The sequence below is a fragment of the Mirounga angustirostris genome, unplaced genomic scaffold (assembly GCF_029215605.1).
Source record: "Mirounga angustirostris isolate CCGP_5_RB_7025 unplaced genomic scaffold, mMirAng1.0.hap1 SCAF_7, whole genome shotgun sequence".
Lineage (NCBI taxonomy): Eukaryota > Metazoa > Chordata > Mammalia > Carnivora > Phocidae > Mirounga > Mirounga angustirostris.
The window spans coordinates 143,117,822-143,134,871 of NW_026991715.1; the positions used below are offsets into that span (position 1 = coordinate 143,117,822).

General features: G+C 41.8%; 1 protein-coding gene across 3 annotated transcripts in view; it reads left to right on the top strand.

The window, feature by feature from the left end:
- DNAH5 (dynein axonemal heavy chain 5) overlaps nt 1–17,050 on the top strand; it is a 273,454-nt gene that overhangs the window by 43,015 nt on the left and 213,389 nt on the right. For all 3 annotated transcript variants that reach the window (XM_064596856.1, XM_064596857.1, XM_064596858.1), the window contains exon 2: nt 16,908–17,042. In XM_064596856.1, coding sequence (XP_064452926.1) covers nt 16,908–17,042 — 135 coding nt within the window. The remainder of the gene's footprint in view (nt 1–16,907; nt 17,043–17,050) is intronic.

A 17,050-nucleotide genomic window follows, 5' to 3' on the forward strand; every position in this document is an offset into this window, starting at 1 on the left:
CTTCCAACGGGAGAGTGGTCGAGGCCCTAGGCTGGAGTTATTCTTCGTTGCCTTTAGAAGATGGCTCTTGAGTGAATCAACTAATAATTTCTAATATCGGGACTTGATTTTGCACTGAATGACATTTGATTCACTTTTCTCTTTAAATATTTCTATAGAAAAGGAACAGGATTTTGAGGTTACCATGTTACAATATTTTGGCACAAGAGAAAAGCAAAAGAGGAACTGAGTACAGTATTGAGTTTTTAAATGTTTTCTGGTGAACCTAACTCTACATTCTCTTTCCTGTTTAACCAAAATAAGCACAAATAGCAGATACCCTCAAAATGACCCCCCAGGGAGACCTGGGCCCCTGAGACTCATTTCTGCAGCTGTAGTCATGAGCTCCTGCAGAATTGTATGTGGTGGGAGTCAGCAGGAGCAGGTGGATGTGAGTTGGGGAATTTCTCAGTATTATTTATTGCTTTTAGACACCTTCAATGCCAGAGACCAAATCTTGGTATGGGCAGTGACTTATGTCATGAAATAGTTTTCTCCTAAATAAATACCTGGTAAACTAAATCAGAACCAAGAAAGAGGGACCCTGAGTTGGAGTTTTTGTTGTTTTATATTTGTAAAACTGATCATGCCTTTGTGCCTTTGGATGCCCATGTGGAACGATAGCAACTAAAAGGTAATATAACAGTAAATATCATTTGTGTCTACTGCTTTCACAAAGCAAGAATTATCACATTAGTAAGGGTTCTCTTTGTATCTTTGTAATTAATACTGGTCTTATATTTGCTTGGACCTTGAATTTCTGAAAGAACAAGTAGTTAAGGCATAGGATCATTCCCAAGCCGTTGATTATCATTTAGATTATAACTATAAACAGAATCTGATTAAAGAAGCATTATTTTTCTCAGTTGTATGTGATATGTTACTGAAATTTTGGTCCTAAACAAGGACTGACTGGTATAACTAAGCTAGGCAGTACGGTCTGGAAAAGTTCAATATGGACAATTATAACCATGCTAAGCAGCCAACCCAAAAGCCCAATGCTAGAAGGACTTACTATAAGAAACTCTATGATATGCACCCAAGACTTGATTTCCATATATCCATTCAGAGTTGCTGAGCCTTAGGTTTAGGTTTGGGAGAAGAATTTTTTTAAAACACTGCAGCATTTATTCACAAGGAACAAGTATCATGGTTCATGGAGCATCATTTATTCAAGCTTTGGGCATCTAGAATGGAAAAAAATTCCTATGGGGAAAACAATATTATCAAAGATGTCCTAGCACTGCAATGTTAAAGTGATCAAAATCATTTCAAATGATTCCAGTGATATCAGAATTTTCCCAGTGTTTTGTATGAGAATGTGATAAGATTGTACATGAAGATTTCATATTAAGAGAACCTTCTGGTAACTTTAAGCATGCTGTATGCATGAGGTCCAAGTGGCAGAGATCACTCACTTAGGCCATGCATTTTGTTTGGAGCTGGATGGTGCCTGCAAGATTATCTTGCCACCTACCTCATGTTATTCATGGGGAAATGGTGGCCGGTGTGGCTGGTGGTTTATCAATGTTAACTAAGGAGCATGTGGGTATCAGGATCGTAAGTGTGGCTTCCCAAACCAGGACAACACTACTTCTATGGAGCTAAGTGGAAGTGTCACCAAGGAAAAGGCAAGAAAAGACGGAAAGAAGTTCCTGAGATTCTCTTTCCTTTGGCATATCTCTCTTCTGGTCCCCAAAGTTCCTAATCCTTACACTTTCTACTTGAGAGGCTCTGTACGGAAGGAACAACATCTGGAAGATGCATTTAGCACAGAGCATCCCTCTTCCTCCAGGCTCTGCCTGCAGAACTTGGATGTTCTGTTTAGTGTATGCTTGACTCTAAATGGATCAGCTTTCTGAATCCTCCTTTGGGATTTTTCCTGCCTTTCCCCCCTTCCTCCTTTTTGAACTTTGGCAGATGAGACTTTCAGTAAACCTATGCATCTTTCTTAGCTTTTGCTGTACAATTTCAACACATAGAAATAGGGGCAAAACCAACAACGCTTACCACTTCTTTTGAAGCTCTTAAGATCATTTCCCTGTGAGGGGAGGCAGCTCAAATCATTATTGAATGAATATATTTTTCATTCCTTTTTATTAAGAGTTTTTTTCTTCTATTGTGATTTTTAAAATTCTGATAGAATCAAGAAAAAAGTACTGGATGTTTTGCTCTTGCAGATACAGAGTTCGTGTTTTCAAGATGAAAAGACCCATAGGAAAAGTATAGAATGAGAGCTTTGTTTACATTTCTTTAGTCACCTAGTCTCCAAAATGTTCTTTCTCCAGATTTCCCCATTCCTGTTTGAGTTATTATGATTCTTCCCTTTACCCGAGCTTGACAAAATGGAACCCATCTTTGACACCTGGGTCTTCTTTCCTCCATCACTGACTGTCAAGTTCCATCTGTCTGTTTTTTCCCATTCCTTCTTCAACCAGGATTTGTATGTAGAAATAGCTTGGAGGTAGCAACATGGAGGCTGGGACAAGAGGACTTGCCTCTTTTTATTTAGCTTCTTTGTTTGCTTTTTGAGTAGCTTGGGTGACCCCCTGCTTCCGCCCCCTCTATCAAATCCTTTATTTCCTCATGCCCAGGATACTGACTTCAGTCTTTCGCCATCCCAATCCTTCCTGCATACAACACTAGCATAACCTTCCTAAATAGGACTTTAACCAACATGCTCTTCAGTGACTCCCTAATGCCTGCTAGGACCATCCACCTGAGGTTGACACCCACGGTTCAGCCTCCACATACCTGTCAGAGATAAATCAGTCATGTATCCTCACAACTGTAGCACAAGACAGGCTTTCTTTTGAATTCCAGTCTCTATGCTTTCTTCATTATTTTTTCCACATGTTATGCCCGACCTCTTCCAATTTGAATCTTACTCTTCTACAAGGCTTGACTTAAATCCTACCTTCTCCAAGAGGTTTTCTTTGATCATCATTTTTCATCTGATCTAAGTCATCTTCACATACAGGACATAGAACTGTTTCATTTACCAGTAAGATGAGAAAACAGCTGTCAATTAAACTAGGATGCATTGCTTTTCTAGAAGTTTAATTTAATTGAAAAAGCTGTCTTAGACTTACTTAAACACAGATCAAACAAGCCATATATCCCTCTTGTGCATCCATACAAAAATAAGTGCAATGAATTGGCTAAGAAATTTCTAAAACTTCTTCATATTCAGGGTGTGACTCTTCTGGGATTCTTTCCCTCCACAGTCACTCACTCTGTAAGTTGTGATGCTGGTGTTTTCTTGATCTTCCCAGAAGGTGTCAGTGGAAGATTTTCAGAAAACAGCCAGGACATACATTCCTTCCTCAAATGCGTTGCCAGTGGTTTATTCCCATCGAGGTGCTGCTGTGGCCCCGTCAAGCCACCAGAGGGACAACTGAGTTTGCACAAACTCTGGTAATAACAACTCCCTCATGAAGGTGGCCGACCAACGGCAGTTACAACGCTGCCTATCAGATGCACCTAATTTTGATACAGTAAAAAGTACAAAAAAGGGGCAACTCAGGATGGATAAAATATGGTACTTTCTCATCCCACTGAACGCATCTGCCATTTTTATATGCTGCCCTCTGTATCATTGTTTACAAGGCCGTTAAACTGATGAATGTGTTTGGATCTGCTGGCCTCAGTAACACATTCCCAGAGATGGAAATCAGCAAAAAATGTGTAGATGGTGACTGATAAAACTTGGATCCATTTCTTTCTTGGGACCGACTCAGAAATCAAGACCAAAATTTTCAAGCAGCCTTAGACTGGAATTGGTGGGTTACATTCAATTCCTTGGGAATTTCTCTGCAAAAAGGTAGCTCTACCTTTTTTTGCAACTAAAAAATATAGTTATATGTTTCATCTATGAGATGCCTGTGAGGATCCAGGAATTTTACTTAGAATTAAATCATCACAAGTTTCGTGGGTAGGTGGGCTTATTTTCTATTTCACAACTTAGGAAAGAAAAGCTTTGATGTCCTCTTGCTGGAAGAGGACCAAGCTGGGATTTAAATCTGGGTCTGTCTGACCTCAGTGCTTGTACTTTCTATATCAGCACATGGCATAAGTTGTACACACAAGGCTGCAAGGCCCCGAGTAGGTGACTCTCCATAATTCAGGGATGGAGAGTCCAGGAATGTGAGCACGACGTGGTCATAACTCAGAATACAGATCCAGGCGAATCTTGCACCGTCTTTGCTTTTTCTAAGGCATGTTTCACAATTGGTAATTATATCTTATTTATAATTATAGATTTATCATTATGTTATTTGTTTAATATCTTCCCTCAATGAAGGCAGGATGGTTTTTCATTGATTCTGAGATGTACATATTTCACATTTTAACATCTGCGATTTCAGAATGCCTCTTAAAATTGAGGTTGTGTTTAATTGGTAGCATTTTATCTTTCTCTTTGAGTGTTCCATAAAATAATTATGCATGTCATAATTAATGTTTTACTGTTTGATTAAGTGTTTTTTAATTAACTGCTCTATGCTTCATATGCAGTATTGTTGCCTTGCCCCATATAAGGCACTCACAGACATTGTTGAATAAATGAATGAGTGAATGAATGAAAGAAAGAAAGTGGAACTTTAAACCTTGCCTGAAGGTACTTGGATTTCTGGATGAAATCTCCTGCCTCTGTGAGGCCCATTGTCCACTCTTATTTTCTCATTGTGTCTGATTTAAGATTTGTTTATGGCCAGTATTCTCAGCCTGGAAGAGTGTGTTGTCTGCCCAGATAGGGCCGGAGAGACCCTGGCCTAGGAGTTCCTGTAGGAGGAGTCTTGCCCACTGTTGTGTGGTGGAAAGCACTCATACGGAAACCCTCCTGAGTCTTCCTCCAAGTAATGTTTGACAACTCTTCTCCAGCAACCAGAAATCAATTTTATTTCAGGCCGACAATGAGGGGGCAGATGGTCAGATGTAGATTCAGGCTTGTGCTTTGCCTTGTTTGTGCTGCTAATGACAATTCTCAGTTAGCCTCCTCCATTTGAGGGGATCCCTTAAGACACCTGCCCCTGTCATGCCCAAGGGTGGTTGAAATTCGGCCATAGAGGTTGGAAGACTTTGCAGTTTACCATGAAGCCTCAAGAGAGCCACGGTTACGCCTGCCAAACACAGAATGAATGCCATCAGCCATCTGTGGAAATTTTTCCAGAAGGTAACTCTCCCCAAAGAGATAATGTTGTAAATGGGCTGCCGGAACGAGGACAGTGCCTGACGTACCGTTAGGGAAGTGCTGTGTAATGTAACTAATGAAAGATAAGCAGACACATAATGAAGTGTAACCTCTGTCCAGAGGTCATGCATTCACTGAGGATTCTTGGGACTGATACTAAGATGCTGAGCAAGGGAGATGAGAAAATACTGCTATTTGCTGGTGACCTTTTAACACCACGTAGAGGAGAATGACTTGTAGTCTAGATACCATCTTCATTCACAATTAGAACAGGAAGCAGCCTCTCACCAATACCCAGAGGTTGATTTCAAAAATGTCCCATAAACAAACTCTAACTTCCTATGCTCTATTTTTTTGCTTATATTCAGGTCTGAGTCTTGTCTCTTGTCTCTTGTATTAACCCTACTCGTGGAGGCCACTCCCTAGTGTTGGTGTTAGTGTTGACCATGTGAATCTCCCAAGTTCAGGTACCAGACTCGCCTCCTAAGCAGTAGGTGTTTTTTTTTTTTTTTTTAAAGATTTTATTTATTTATCTGACAGAAAGACACAGCGAGAAAGTGAACACAAGCAGGGGGAGTGGGAGAGGGAGGCTTCCCGCGGAGCAGGGAGCCCGATGTGGGGCTCGATACCAGAACCCCGGGATCATGACCTGAGCCAAAGGCAGACGCCTAACGACTGAGCCACCCAGGTGCCCCAAGCAGTAGGTGTTTTAAAACCAAATTAGCATCTTCACTTTCCTGTCAGTCTTATAAGGTTAATTAGCAGAATATTAGCTGGATGAGTCCTCTGTTTCCTGATTATCCTTGGGATTTGAGTTCCCGAGACTTGAACTCCAGGGTCTAAATCCTAGATTTAAAATGCCCATCCTTAAGTGTCCTGCTTTTTATTCATCTTGTTGAGAGAAACCATACATATTAGAGTCCTCAGATCATGCTGGCTGTGGTTTGCCGTTCTTGTCCTCCTAGTAAGGATGATCAAGATGTTTACTCACATAGAATAAATTACCTTGGTTTATTTGTATGTGCAACTGGGTGAGCAAAAGTAATTTATGGACATCATTTGTTATTTGCATATGAAATAGGCTTCTGTTCTTTATGGGGAGGAAATGGCTCCTTTGGGTCACAATTAGCCTATCTGGCAATTAGTCACAATTAGTCACAAAGCTGGCAGTTAATTGTGCACACAAAGTTGTTGAGGCAAAGTAATCCTGAATTTCTTGACTTGAGCGATTTATTCAGAGTGGCTTTCTCTGCTTTCTATTTTGATACAGTCTAAAGTTTCTCACTGTTCAAATAAATTATTCAAATATCTATTGACTCCAAGCTTACTGTTGGGAAGCGTCTAGAATTAAAGGACCATCAGGAGTGTTGTAACCGAGCAGTTCAGATGCTTTGATTGGCTGAGGAACACGCCCGAGAGGCACGGTTAAACCATATGGCTGTCAACGGCATTGCCCTAACAACAGGCTTTGGAACAGAGGAGAGGCCCAAGGGGAGAGACTCTAGAAGGAACCCTGGAATATGGTGAATAGTACATGCAAAGTGGAAATGTGAGGGTGGATTTCTGGTCCTTCAGAGAAGTTTTCTCTTGAAAGCTTGGTTGGATGAGGAGTAGGCCTCCCCGAGTTAGAGGATCATTCAGGAAGAGCTCTGACCACTGCATGCCCTGAACAGACTTCTGTGATGTTTCAGATCGGTAGGAGACAGCTCTGGAAGCAGAGCGTCACCCGCATTTTAACGGTAAGGAGCTGTTGTCTGTAAATTTGCAAGGGCGTCTTGGATGATCATATTTCACACCTGGGTGGAAAAATACCTAAAAACAATTCAAAGTCATGTTCTGATGCATTTGTGAGAAACGTGTTTGTTTACTAATGTTTGTGGTTCATAATGCTACATGCTGATATTTCAAATACAGGAAAAAAAAAAGAGGACTGTATCTTCCGGCTTTCGTGCACATTGCCGCCCCAACAGTAACTACTTGGAGGGATACATGCTGAGTCTTTGGGGATGATGCTCAGTCTGAGGGGGAGAAATGCCTTCAGGACGCATTGGTGACTTGGCATTCTTTCAGACCTGGAAGGTTTTTGTTGATAACCGGAGATAGTCAAGGCAGATTCTAGGTGGCAAGTTCTCGAGGCTCTTTGGAATCATTCCCCCTTTTCTGTAGGCCTGGACATGAGGTTACAGACCGGGAGATGCAAGGATGTGCCTTTGGAATCACATTGAAAAATGAACTTCCCTGGCAAAGGGCTCAGCTCTGGGGTTTTTCTTAGGCAGATGCAGAGAGGGATTTGGAACCTTTTCCTGCCAAGGGATGTTGGGAGAAAGGTGGAGGTTGCTCTAGGACTCTGTTCTCAACATTAACCCACGCTTCCTCAGGGCGGTATCTCTGTGTTTGCTGTGCATCCCCAGCAGCCCAGGTGATTCTGGCTAGCCTTGCAACCTGCTCTTTCACCACCAAACAGCAGGGATGCAGTCTCTGCATTGCTCAGCACTGCGCCACCAGCCACCCTCCACTTCCCCAGCCCCACCATTCTGATGCATCCTTTCCAAGGTCAACAACTTCCAGCTGAGCTCTGGAACTTGTTTGCCTGCAAACACTCATTCTTTAAGACCAAATGCCAGCAGCACCTCCTCTGAGAAGCCCTCCTAGCACTTTGCTTCTGCATCTGCTAGTGCCCTTGTCCTATCGCAGCAGGGAAGTGACATTTGTCTACATATCCCCTTCCCTCACTAGATTGTGAGTTCCTGGAGGACAGGGGTGATGGGCTTTCAGGTTTAGATAGTCTTCCCCTAGCACAGAGCCTGACACTGATAGGCCTTAATTTTATGCATAGTTAATAAAGTGAGTGAATTAAACTTCTCACGTGTCTGAATATTTTTCCTGTACCTTACTACCAAGTCTAAAACATTAAACTCGATGATTTTGTATCTTGACTATGTATGGTTTAATGAATTATATTCTTCTTTGGCACGAGCTACCGTTTGGGAGTAAGCTTTTGGGGGGTTTCATTTCTATATTTTGGGTGCTGGTTCTGTTCTCTCCACTGAAGAATGAGATTAACAGAATTACCTCAATAAGGTTGCAGTGTAGTATGTAAATAATTACACATTTTCTACATAGTGCACTGATACGACAATTTATTAAATTATAACTTTGTGACCTAAAATAATCAATGACCAAGATTCCAAAGCTACTTAACATAAAAACTATAAATCTCTATGTCCAGAACCTTGGTCTAAAGGTATTACTGCAATGATGCTATCTTATAATACAAATAACAACAACAACAACAAAAAATACAAATAACAACCAAAAGTACCATAAGCTCCTCAGTTTAGAAAAGTGAAGCCATACATCCTTTCTGTTGTATAGTAAACACAAATGCTTTCCATGAAAAAACCTGAAATAATTCTGTATATATTCACTCACTTATTTACAAAAATATGGCCCAGATATGTCTGCCTTCTTTCTGCTTTTCTCACAGATGAACAGAGCTTAATATGAACTTAAAAGTGTTCAATGGACATGAGTTCCAGACTTAGGGATTCTGTTTTCTTTCCTTCTCTAAAATTAAACCGAAATATGTAATTTTGCTGGTTGACTTTGTTGACTTTCAGAAGAAAACTCGAAAGGTTTGTGACGGTCCTCTTGACTTAAATTCACCTTAATTGCAAAGCTGATTTTAAAATGAAGACTAGTTCTCTCCTATCTGCAGGGATGTATATTGTTCATGTTTTGCCCTGTATGCACTTGTGCTAGGGAATATTGTTGCTCATCGAATTTCAGATTGCTAGGCTTTTCTAAATAGTGATTCTCGGAGGCATAGAGACTGGGCGGAGGGGAAGAGAAGGGGCAGGCCCCTTGGGGGAGGCACAGTGCCTTCCCCTGCTGAGAAACTCTGCAGGTGGGGCCACCATTGTTCCTTGAGAGTGCGTGGGTAGAAACCAAGACAGAAAAGAACCTTTGCTCTCAGATATCTTTTGAAAGTTTAAAGGGTGTGTGTTTTGTTATCCTCTGGCAAAACAGCCAAACAGGTCTCAGTGTACTCTGTTCATCAGGCCCAGGCATGTTCGGCCGGTGAACACATTTCACACATACAATAGAGTATACAATATGAAAACAATTCTCTTGCAGCTCAGGGAGGTGAATGGCTCTAGGATTCAGCTGGGGAGTGGGGAGGGGGCAGGTACTACTTGTTAATGCTTCGGTGCGTATTCCTGAGCCTGAATGAGTTAATGCTCAAGATGCCCACATCACCATCATGCCACAGCTGGACCCTGGGAGAGCGCGGCTAAGGGCAAAATCCATCCGTGCCACAAAATCCATCCGTGCCACAAAATCCATCCGTGCCACAAACACCTGTCGAATGCTTACTTTGTGCCAGGTGCTGCTGTATTCCATGACTGGGCAGCTGGGAACACTTCTGGGCCTCATCAGGTTTAGGGCTGATGGTCAGCGTTGGCATCATGCCAGTAATGAGAAGGAAAAAAGACGTCTCGAGTTGGCGTCATCCCAAATTTACGCCCCTGGGCTTTCTCCGTTAAGTTCCTACCTCAGGTGAGAACCTGGTCGTACTCCTCAATCACGATCGGTTCATAAAATGATTTCCTTTGGAACAGTATTGTAGGTTAGAATTGCCTGAGAAATGCCAGTGCCCAGGGCCCCCTTGGGACAAGATAAGTTAGAGTTCTGGGGTAGAGGTGGGCATCAGTATTTTAAAACTCCCCATGATTCTAATGAGCAGCCAGCTTTAAGTACTCTGGTTTATTGTGATGAATAAGGGAATTTTTGGATTTCGTTCCTGTGCCATAGGTAATGTGAATGGTGGCATCATATATATTTTGGCTTGTGGGTGAAATTATATGGCTACTTGAATTATATGGCGCCTGTGGCCAGAGGGAACTCTTGGAATTCCACAAGAGAGGTATTCCTGATTTCCATTGTGGGGTGGGAGGGAAGATAGAATATGTGGCCATGTGCAGGCCCACTAAGGACCTTTGATCAGATCTCAAAATTTGGTGTGCAGAAAACAGAGTGTGAGTTAGAATGTGGATGATGGAATGTTGGGGGCAGAGAAGGTTGTGGTGATGGGGACATCCCTCCAGCAGGTCGTGGTGATGGGGACATCCCTCCAATGGGTTTTGGATAGATTTGGGTGAAAAATCCACATATTGTAAAAGGTAAATAGGGGATCTTTTACTGGCCTGGAAAGAATGACAGATAAGCGTGTGAGTAAATGGGGAGATTTGGGGGTCCTGAGAACTCCAGCGAAAATAGACAAGATTCCAGAACTTACTTTTAGGACAAGAAGATTGATGGGATCTTCTCAGTTTAAGTGCTGTCTCTTTGCAATGGAGGGGAGCGCAGCTCTCATTGTATAAAGGAGGACTTCACTGTAGCACCTGCTGTGAGTGGGATTAGCCATTGTGGAGTGTCTTTTCCTTCCCGAAACCACTTTGCTGGAGTGCTCTTCATGTGGGAAGGAGGTGCCGTGCGCTTCCTCTGTGTGTGTGGCCCTTCACCAGGAGAAATGAAAGGATGGGGCTAAGAGAAGGCAGGATGTGAAAAGCACAGGAGTGGAGAGTTGCTGGGCTGTGAGTCTCCCAGCCAGTTAAAGATCAGGTTTGGATGCTCTAGGAAGCATCACACAACGGCCACTCCCAGGGCAAATGGGCCCTGTGGGTCAAAATGAAAATGCTGGAAAAGAGGAAGGCTTCCTCTTCCAAATAAATTTGTTGGAAGACATGGAAAGTGGGTTGACTTTGTAGAGAGGTCTCTACATGGAAGTGAGCAGGAGAACCACTTCCCTCCATGTTCGTCAATCAACACATTGAAGTAGGATATAGGTGAGGTAAGCTTAGTTATATTTGCTGTAAATTGAGGGAAAGCTATAATCCACATTCATGGTAGGATTTTGTGCAGTGGTTTATGCTTGAGACACAACAGTATTGAAGACCTAGGAGCTTATTGACTGAATTCCGAGCCTGCAATCATGGGCTCAGATTGCACTAGAATAATGTTTTCCAGCCCTTAATTACTTGAGAGTGGCTTGTAAATGATTAATTTGGTTAATTTATCCACTCATTAGATATCAATTGAGGCTCTACTATGTGCCAGGGACTGTTCTAGGCCCTGGGGATATTGCAAAAATTAAAATAGAAAACATCCCTCTCTGTGGAGCTGATACTCTTGCAGGAATGATGAGATTTAGTTGATATTTATTTTATTTTAACCCTCAAGAGATAAAGAGGATCAGGTTATACATGTGGCAGATTACCAATAATGAGGCATTTCAGCTGGGCATATGCTTTGAATAATTTCTTTTTCTGCTCATGGATTTGCCTGATTCATCCACAGTTGGGGAAGATGATATAAAGTGAAGCTAACTGGCCTCAGATGATCAAACCCATGTCCTTGGCCTCTTTGGTACTGTGTTTCATCAAGTGATTAATTATCTGTGGACTTGAGATTGATATTGAGAGCCAAAGCAGAATCAGTCCCAGAGGTACTTACTTTGGTCATTTAAGATAAGGAATTTCACCTGTAATTCATGGACTCACTTTATTTACAGTTATCTCCAGTGAGGATTTTAATCTAGATTATACTCTCCTCTACCATGTTTGTTACATTGCTGTATGCATCTGTACACATAAAAGAAGAAAACGCCCAGATCAAGAAAATAGAAATATATTCATTCAAAGATATGCAACTGACTGTCAGCAAAACAGATCTCTTTCTTTTTCTCACATTCATACCTGCAACAAGGCTAATCATGTCACCTGGAAAAACTTTTTTTTTTTTAAACAAATATTTTTTTGGCTGCAGAACCCATTCCGTGCCCCATACGCTTCACTGTGCAAAGGCGTCCAATGAAGACCTGGGGTATACAGTATGATATAGATAAAAGTGAAGTTGTTCAGGCAAAAGCAGCAACACTGGGAAAAGCATGGAGTCCAGCCTACTGGCTGCCCAAGCAGGGAGCCCACCTTCTAGGCACTTTTAGGAGTTGAGGATGGAAGGTTACCGTTTGCTGAGACACAAGAGTGCGATGAGAGAGCTGGACTCAGGGCATGACAGCTCCATAGTGCTAGTCCATACTAGCACTAAAATGTCTCTGGTGTAACTAAGAAAATGGCACCCATTAACCTCAGTTTCCTCCCCCCCCCCACACACATACACACATACAGCTCCTTCTATAACCCATGCAATGTATATGGGGAGCCCCCCAAGAGTGCCCTAGATAATCCTTGAGTGGAAATTTAAAGAAACAATGTTTATAGAATATCAATTTGAATGGACGCAAAATTCTTGGTAGCCTGGGACAACCATGTCTTGGCCTGGCCCTGCAAAGACAACAAGGCTTGGTTTCCCAGTCCTGCCACTTACTGAGCTGTGTGCTCTTGGGAAATTGTTCATGGTCCATAGTCTCCGTTTCTTTGTGTAGAGATAGTAATGTCTGCTTCGTGGGCCTTTTGTGACAATGAAACCTAACCGAAGTGAGTGATGACTAGTAGAGCTAGAGCTATAACACTGTCACCTGGGCAAACAGAGCGAAATGTACTCTGACGCCGTCAGGAGGGTTAGGGACAAGGGTGTCCCTGCTCAGCCACAAAGGGGCTCCTAGACCCAACATTCACTTCCAGTTGCCAGTGATGTCAGTGGGGTAGACCTGGGTCTGAGACAGACCTGCCAACGGGGCTGGGCTTTCTAAGGGTGGAGGGAGTTTAAACATTTGTACAATTAAAACATTATTGAAAAGTTTTGTTCCTCCTGAATTTTAATGTCCAGGGTCAATGCCTTGGTCATGCCATTTTAATTCAAGCGCTGGTTGACTTAGTATTATTTCAAGACTGCTCCCAATTTAATCTTCACAATTAGCTTTCAGGTTTGGACCTGTATCTTCATTTTACAGATGAGAGTAAGGTCTTTCATATGGTTGGAGATTGTCAACCTGGAGGCAAAATGAAATGTTTGTGGCCTGTATACAGGCATGCAGACTTGTGCTTAACTGTAGAGTCAAAGGCAAAAGTTAGTATATTAAAAAGATGGAATGGGTAGGTTTGTCATGAGAAAACTTCACAGAGCTTTATTATGAAAGCACACGCTTTGGGTCTTTGTTGCGATTCGTATTTTAAAATCTCATGTCTCTTGTCCGTGTTAACTTTTGATCCAATGAGAAGGAGCTCCGACGGTGGAGAAGGATTGGCACTTAGCTGTCAGCTTGTCTAATGCTTGGAGTGTGGATTTACGGAAATGAAAGTCTGGAGAGGTTGACTGACAGATGCAAGTGGCAGAGCCGGGACCGGAACCCAGGACCCCTCGGACACCCAGGCCTCGTTGGTCCACATGAGCTCTCTGAGCTAGCACATTAGCTACCCTTTTCTTCCAGGGTGGCCGCAATGTACCTTGTCACCAAATCGCAGAAATGTTTGACTACTTTCTAGGTTTCTTTGGACATCAAATAGGTTTCCCAGCACCTCCCCACCCCATCCATTGGTGATTGCTCATGCAACACAAAACAGTTTTAATGTGACTCTTAAAAAAATATTCCATGGTCCACCTATTGCTGTTTTCATACCACTCCACCCTCCCACTCCAAGTGTCCTTCATGTTGAAACATGGAGGCCGACAGGACAGCCACCTCCAGACAGCCGGTCACTGACTGCTGGTTGCTGCCATTTCCTAGTAGCCAGAAAGCTGCAGGCTTAAGTGTATGGGCTGACAGTGCTCCGATCTGATCACTAAATACTTGTTTGACATTACTGACCTCTTGTGATAGTAAAAAACCAGTTCCCTCATTGTACCAGGATACTTTAGGATATGGCAGTGAGAGTTGAGATGGACAAACATGTGGTCTTTCCTCTACGTGGCTCCTGGGGCTTGCTTCATATTACTTGTCTTTAGAGATACAACAATCAGTTTATACAAGAACATACTTGTTGCTTAACATGTTTTTTAGCATAGCTCTGAAAACATTTACTTTAAAAACACATTGATAATTCTCTTTGTACACATGACACTTCTTTGGAATTTTTCTTCCTATGTGATACTTAAGTAAAAATAGAATAATTAGTGTTCTGTTTTAGGGACCAATCTCTCCTTTCCTCCACTAGAATATATATAATTTTTTTTTCCTTTGGAGTCTTATAAAATCAGGTCACAGAGAATGTGTTGCCATGGTAGAGTCTTATTTCAGTTTCTCTATTCTTCGGGAGCCTTCAGTTGCTTCACATCCGGACTCTTCTGGTTCTCTGGTTCTTTTCTTTCTTTGTTGCTACCCAGCATTGGCCATCTTGTTTTGATGTCTGATTCCTGGCTCCCCTGGTTGCCCACCATGTTGTCAAGCTGCTGAAGCCATTTAGTACAAACCCTGAGAGTTCACTTTGAAAAGCGTTTTTTCCTCCCTGCCAAGAAGGAAGAAAATAGTTGTAACAACAGAACATTGTCCTTGTTTTAGCCATGTTTGAAAAAAGATTTAAATTTACTTCTATTTGATGTTTATGGAATGTATACTTTGTGTCAGGACCCGTGTTAGTTCCTCTAGGGAGAAATGGCAAAAAAAAAATAGGTATATTGTTTGTTATTATTTTTTAAACCTTAATCCCTCCCTCCACCCACAATTCTTCTTTCGAGCAGTCCCTTCAGGTTCTGGAAAACAAATGTTAATTGCATGGGTCCAGGGATGGCCTTTCAATCCCTCTGAAATCCCCAACTTTTTCTCGTCACTGTTTTTTAAGTTCTTTTTGTGTCTTAAAAATTCTTTTTCTTTTTTTTGAGAGAGAGAGAGTAAGAGTGTGCATGCAAATGGTGGGGGGAGGGGATGGGGAGGGACAGAGGCAGAAGGAGAGAAAAAGAATCTTAAGCATGCTCCACACCCACCTCGGAGCCCGACAGGAGGCTCCATTTCATGACCCTGAGATCATGATCTGAGCTGAAATCAAGAGTTGGACTCTTAACCAACAGAACCACCCAGGAAGGCACCCCCAAAAATTCTTTCTTGATTATAAATTCCCCTCTATCTACTAGTACCATGCCTCTTTCCTTTATAGTCAAGTTCCTGGAAAGAATAGTTTATATTCAGTATCTTTGTATTTCTCTTTTCTCAATCATCTTTTTCTCAAGCATACATCTATTTGCTTTCTGTCCAATCAATGAAATTATTCTACAAGGATTACTCTTACTATCTACTGCTGCATAACAAACTACACCAGAACATAATGGCTTACAGCAGCAAACATGATCTATTATCATCTCTCTTGAGTATGTGGGTGATTGGGCTCAACTGGGGGTGGTGGTTCTGCTTCACGTGGCATTGGGTTGGGTTGCAGTGATCTGTAGGCTTGACTAGGTTGGAATGTCCAAGATAGCTTACTCACATGGAGAAAAGTTGGTTCCGGTGTATTGGCTAGTTTGGCTGGGGCTGTTGACCAAAACGCCTTGGTTTTTCTTCCATGTGGTCTCCCCATGTGGCTTGGACTTCTCAGCATGGTAGCTGGGTTCCCAGGGGTCATTCCCAAGCACAAAGGCAGAAACTGAAGATCTCCTAAGGATTACCTTAGACAGGTTTGTAGTCTTACTTTTCCGCACGTTCTTTTGGTGAAAACTGGTCATAGGGCCAGCCAAATTCAAGAGGAGGGGACGTTCATGTCATGGTCATATTGCCAAAGAACTGTGGGATGCTGCAGCTACAACCACAGTTAGTTACTAAGGATGTCCTAACTGGTGTATCCATATTGTTGAGTATTTTGCAACTATCACAGAGATAGGAATAGCCTATATTAAAGTAGAAAAAGGTCTGTGGTATATTATTATTATTTTTTTAAAGATTTATTTATTTATTTGAGAGAGCGAGAATGAGAGAGAGAGAGAGAGTACATGAGAGGGGGGAGGGTTAGAGGGAGAAGCAGACCCCCCACCGAGCAGGGAGCCCGATGTGGGACTCGATCCCAGGACTCCAGGATCATGACCTGAGCCGAAGGCAGTTGCTTAACCAACTGAGCCACCCAGGCGCCCCGTCTGTGGTATATTATTAAGGGAAAATGCATAAAAATTTTATAGTATAGTATAGAAATGTGTGTATACATTTGCATATGTTTGTATGAGCATAGTGCATATGGAAGGATATGCTTCAAACTGCCCACATTGGTTATATTGAACATGCCTTAGCATTATAATCAATAATCAGTTTAAAGGTAAGCAATGGTATTCAGAAATCAATTTTAAGACCTGATAGGAATCTGTAGACAAACAATAAAGGTAGGAGATAATGTAGGAGAATATTAGTTTAAAGGCTTAGGGAATGTTTACAAAAAATGGGAATCTCTTTTTTTGTGTGTCTATTGCATGTTTATATATGCATACAAATAAATCTGTAAAGATTTAGAACAAAATAATTGCAGTAATAATTTCTGGAGGACAGATGATTTTTCTTTTTCTTTTCCCCTTTAGCTTCTCTGTATTACACAATTTTAAAAACAATGAGCACATCTTATTTTCATAATAGAATAACATTATTTCTAAAAATGGAAGATAGTACATAAAAACTGGTACCATTACGGTGTCTGTTATCTGAATACTCAAGACTTGAAAAAGCAATAATCACACAAAATTATTATAAAATGAATCCATTTGACAACAGCAGTTGTCACATAACATTTTTGTTCCTTTCTTACAGCAAAGACTGAAGGAAGAGAAGGAAGCCAAACGGGCACGTTTGGATGGTAGGCATGACTACTTATTTGCGATTGTAGCTTCCTGTGTAGACCTGGACAAAACTGAAGTGGAAGATGCCATTCTTGAGGGGAATCAGGTGAGATG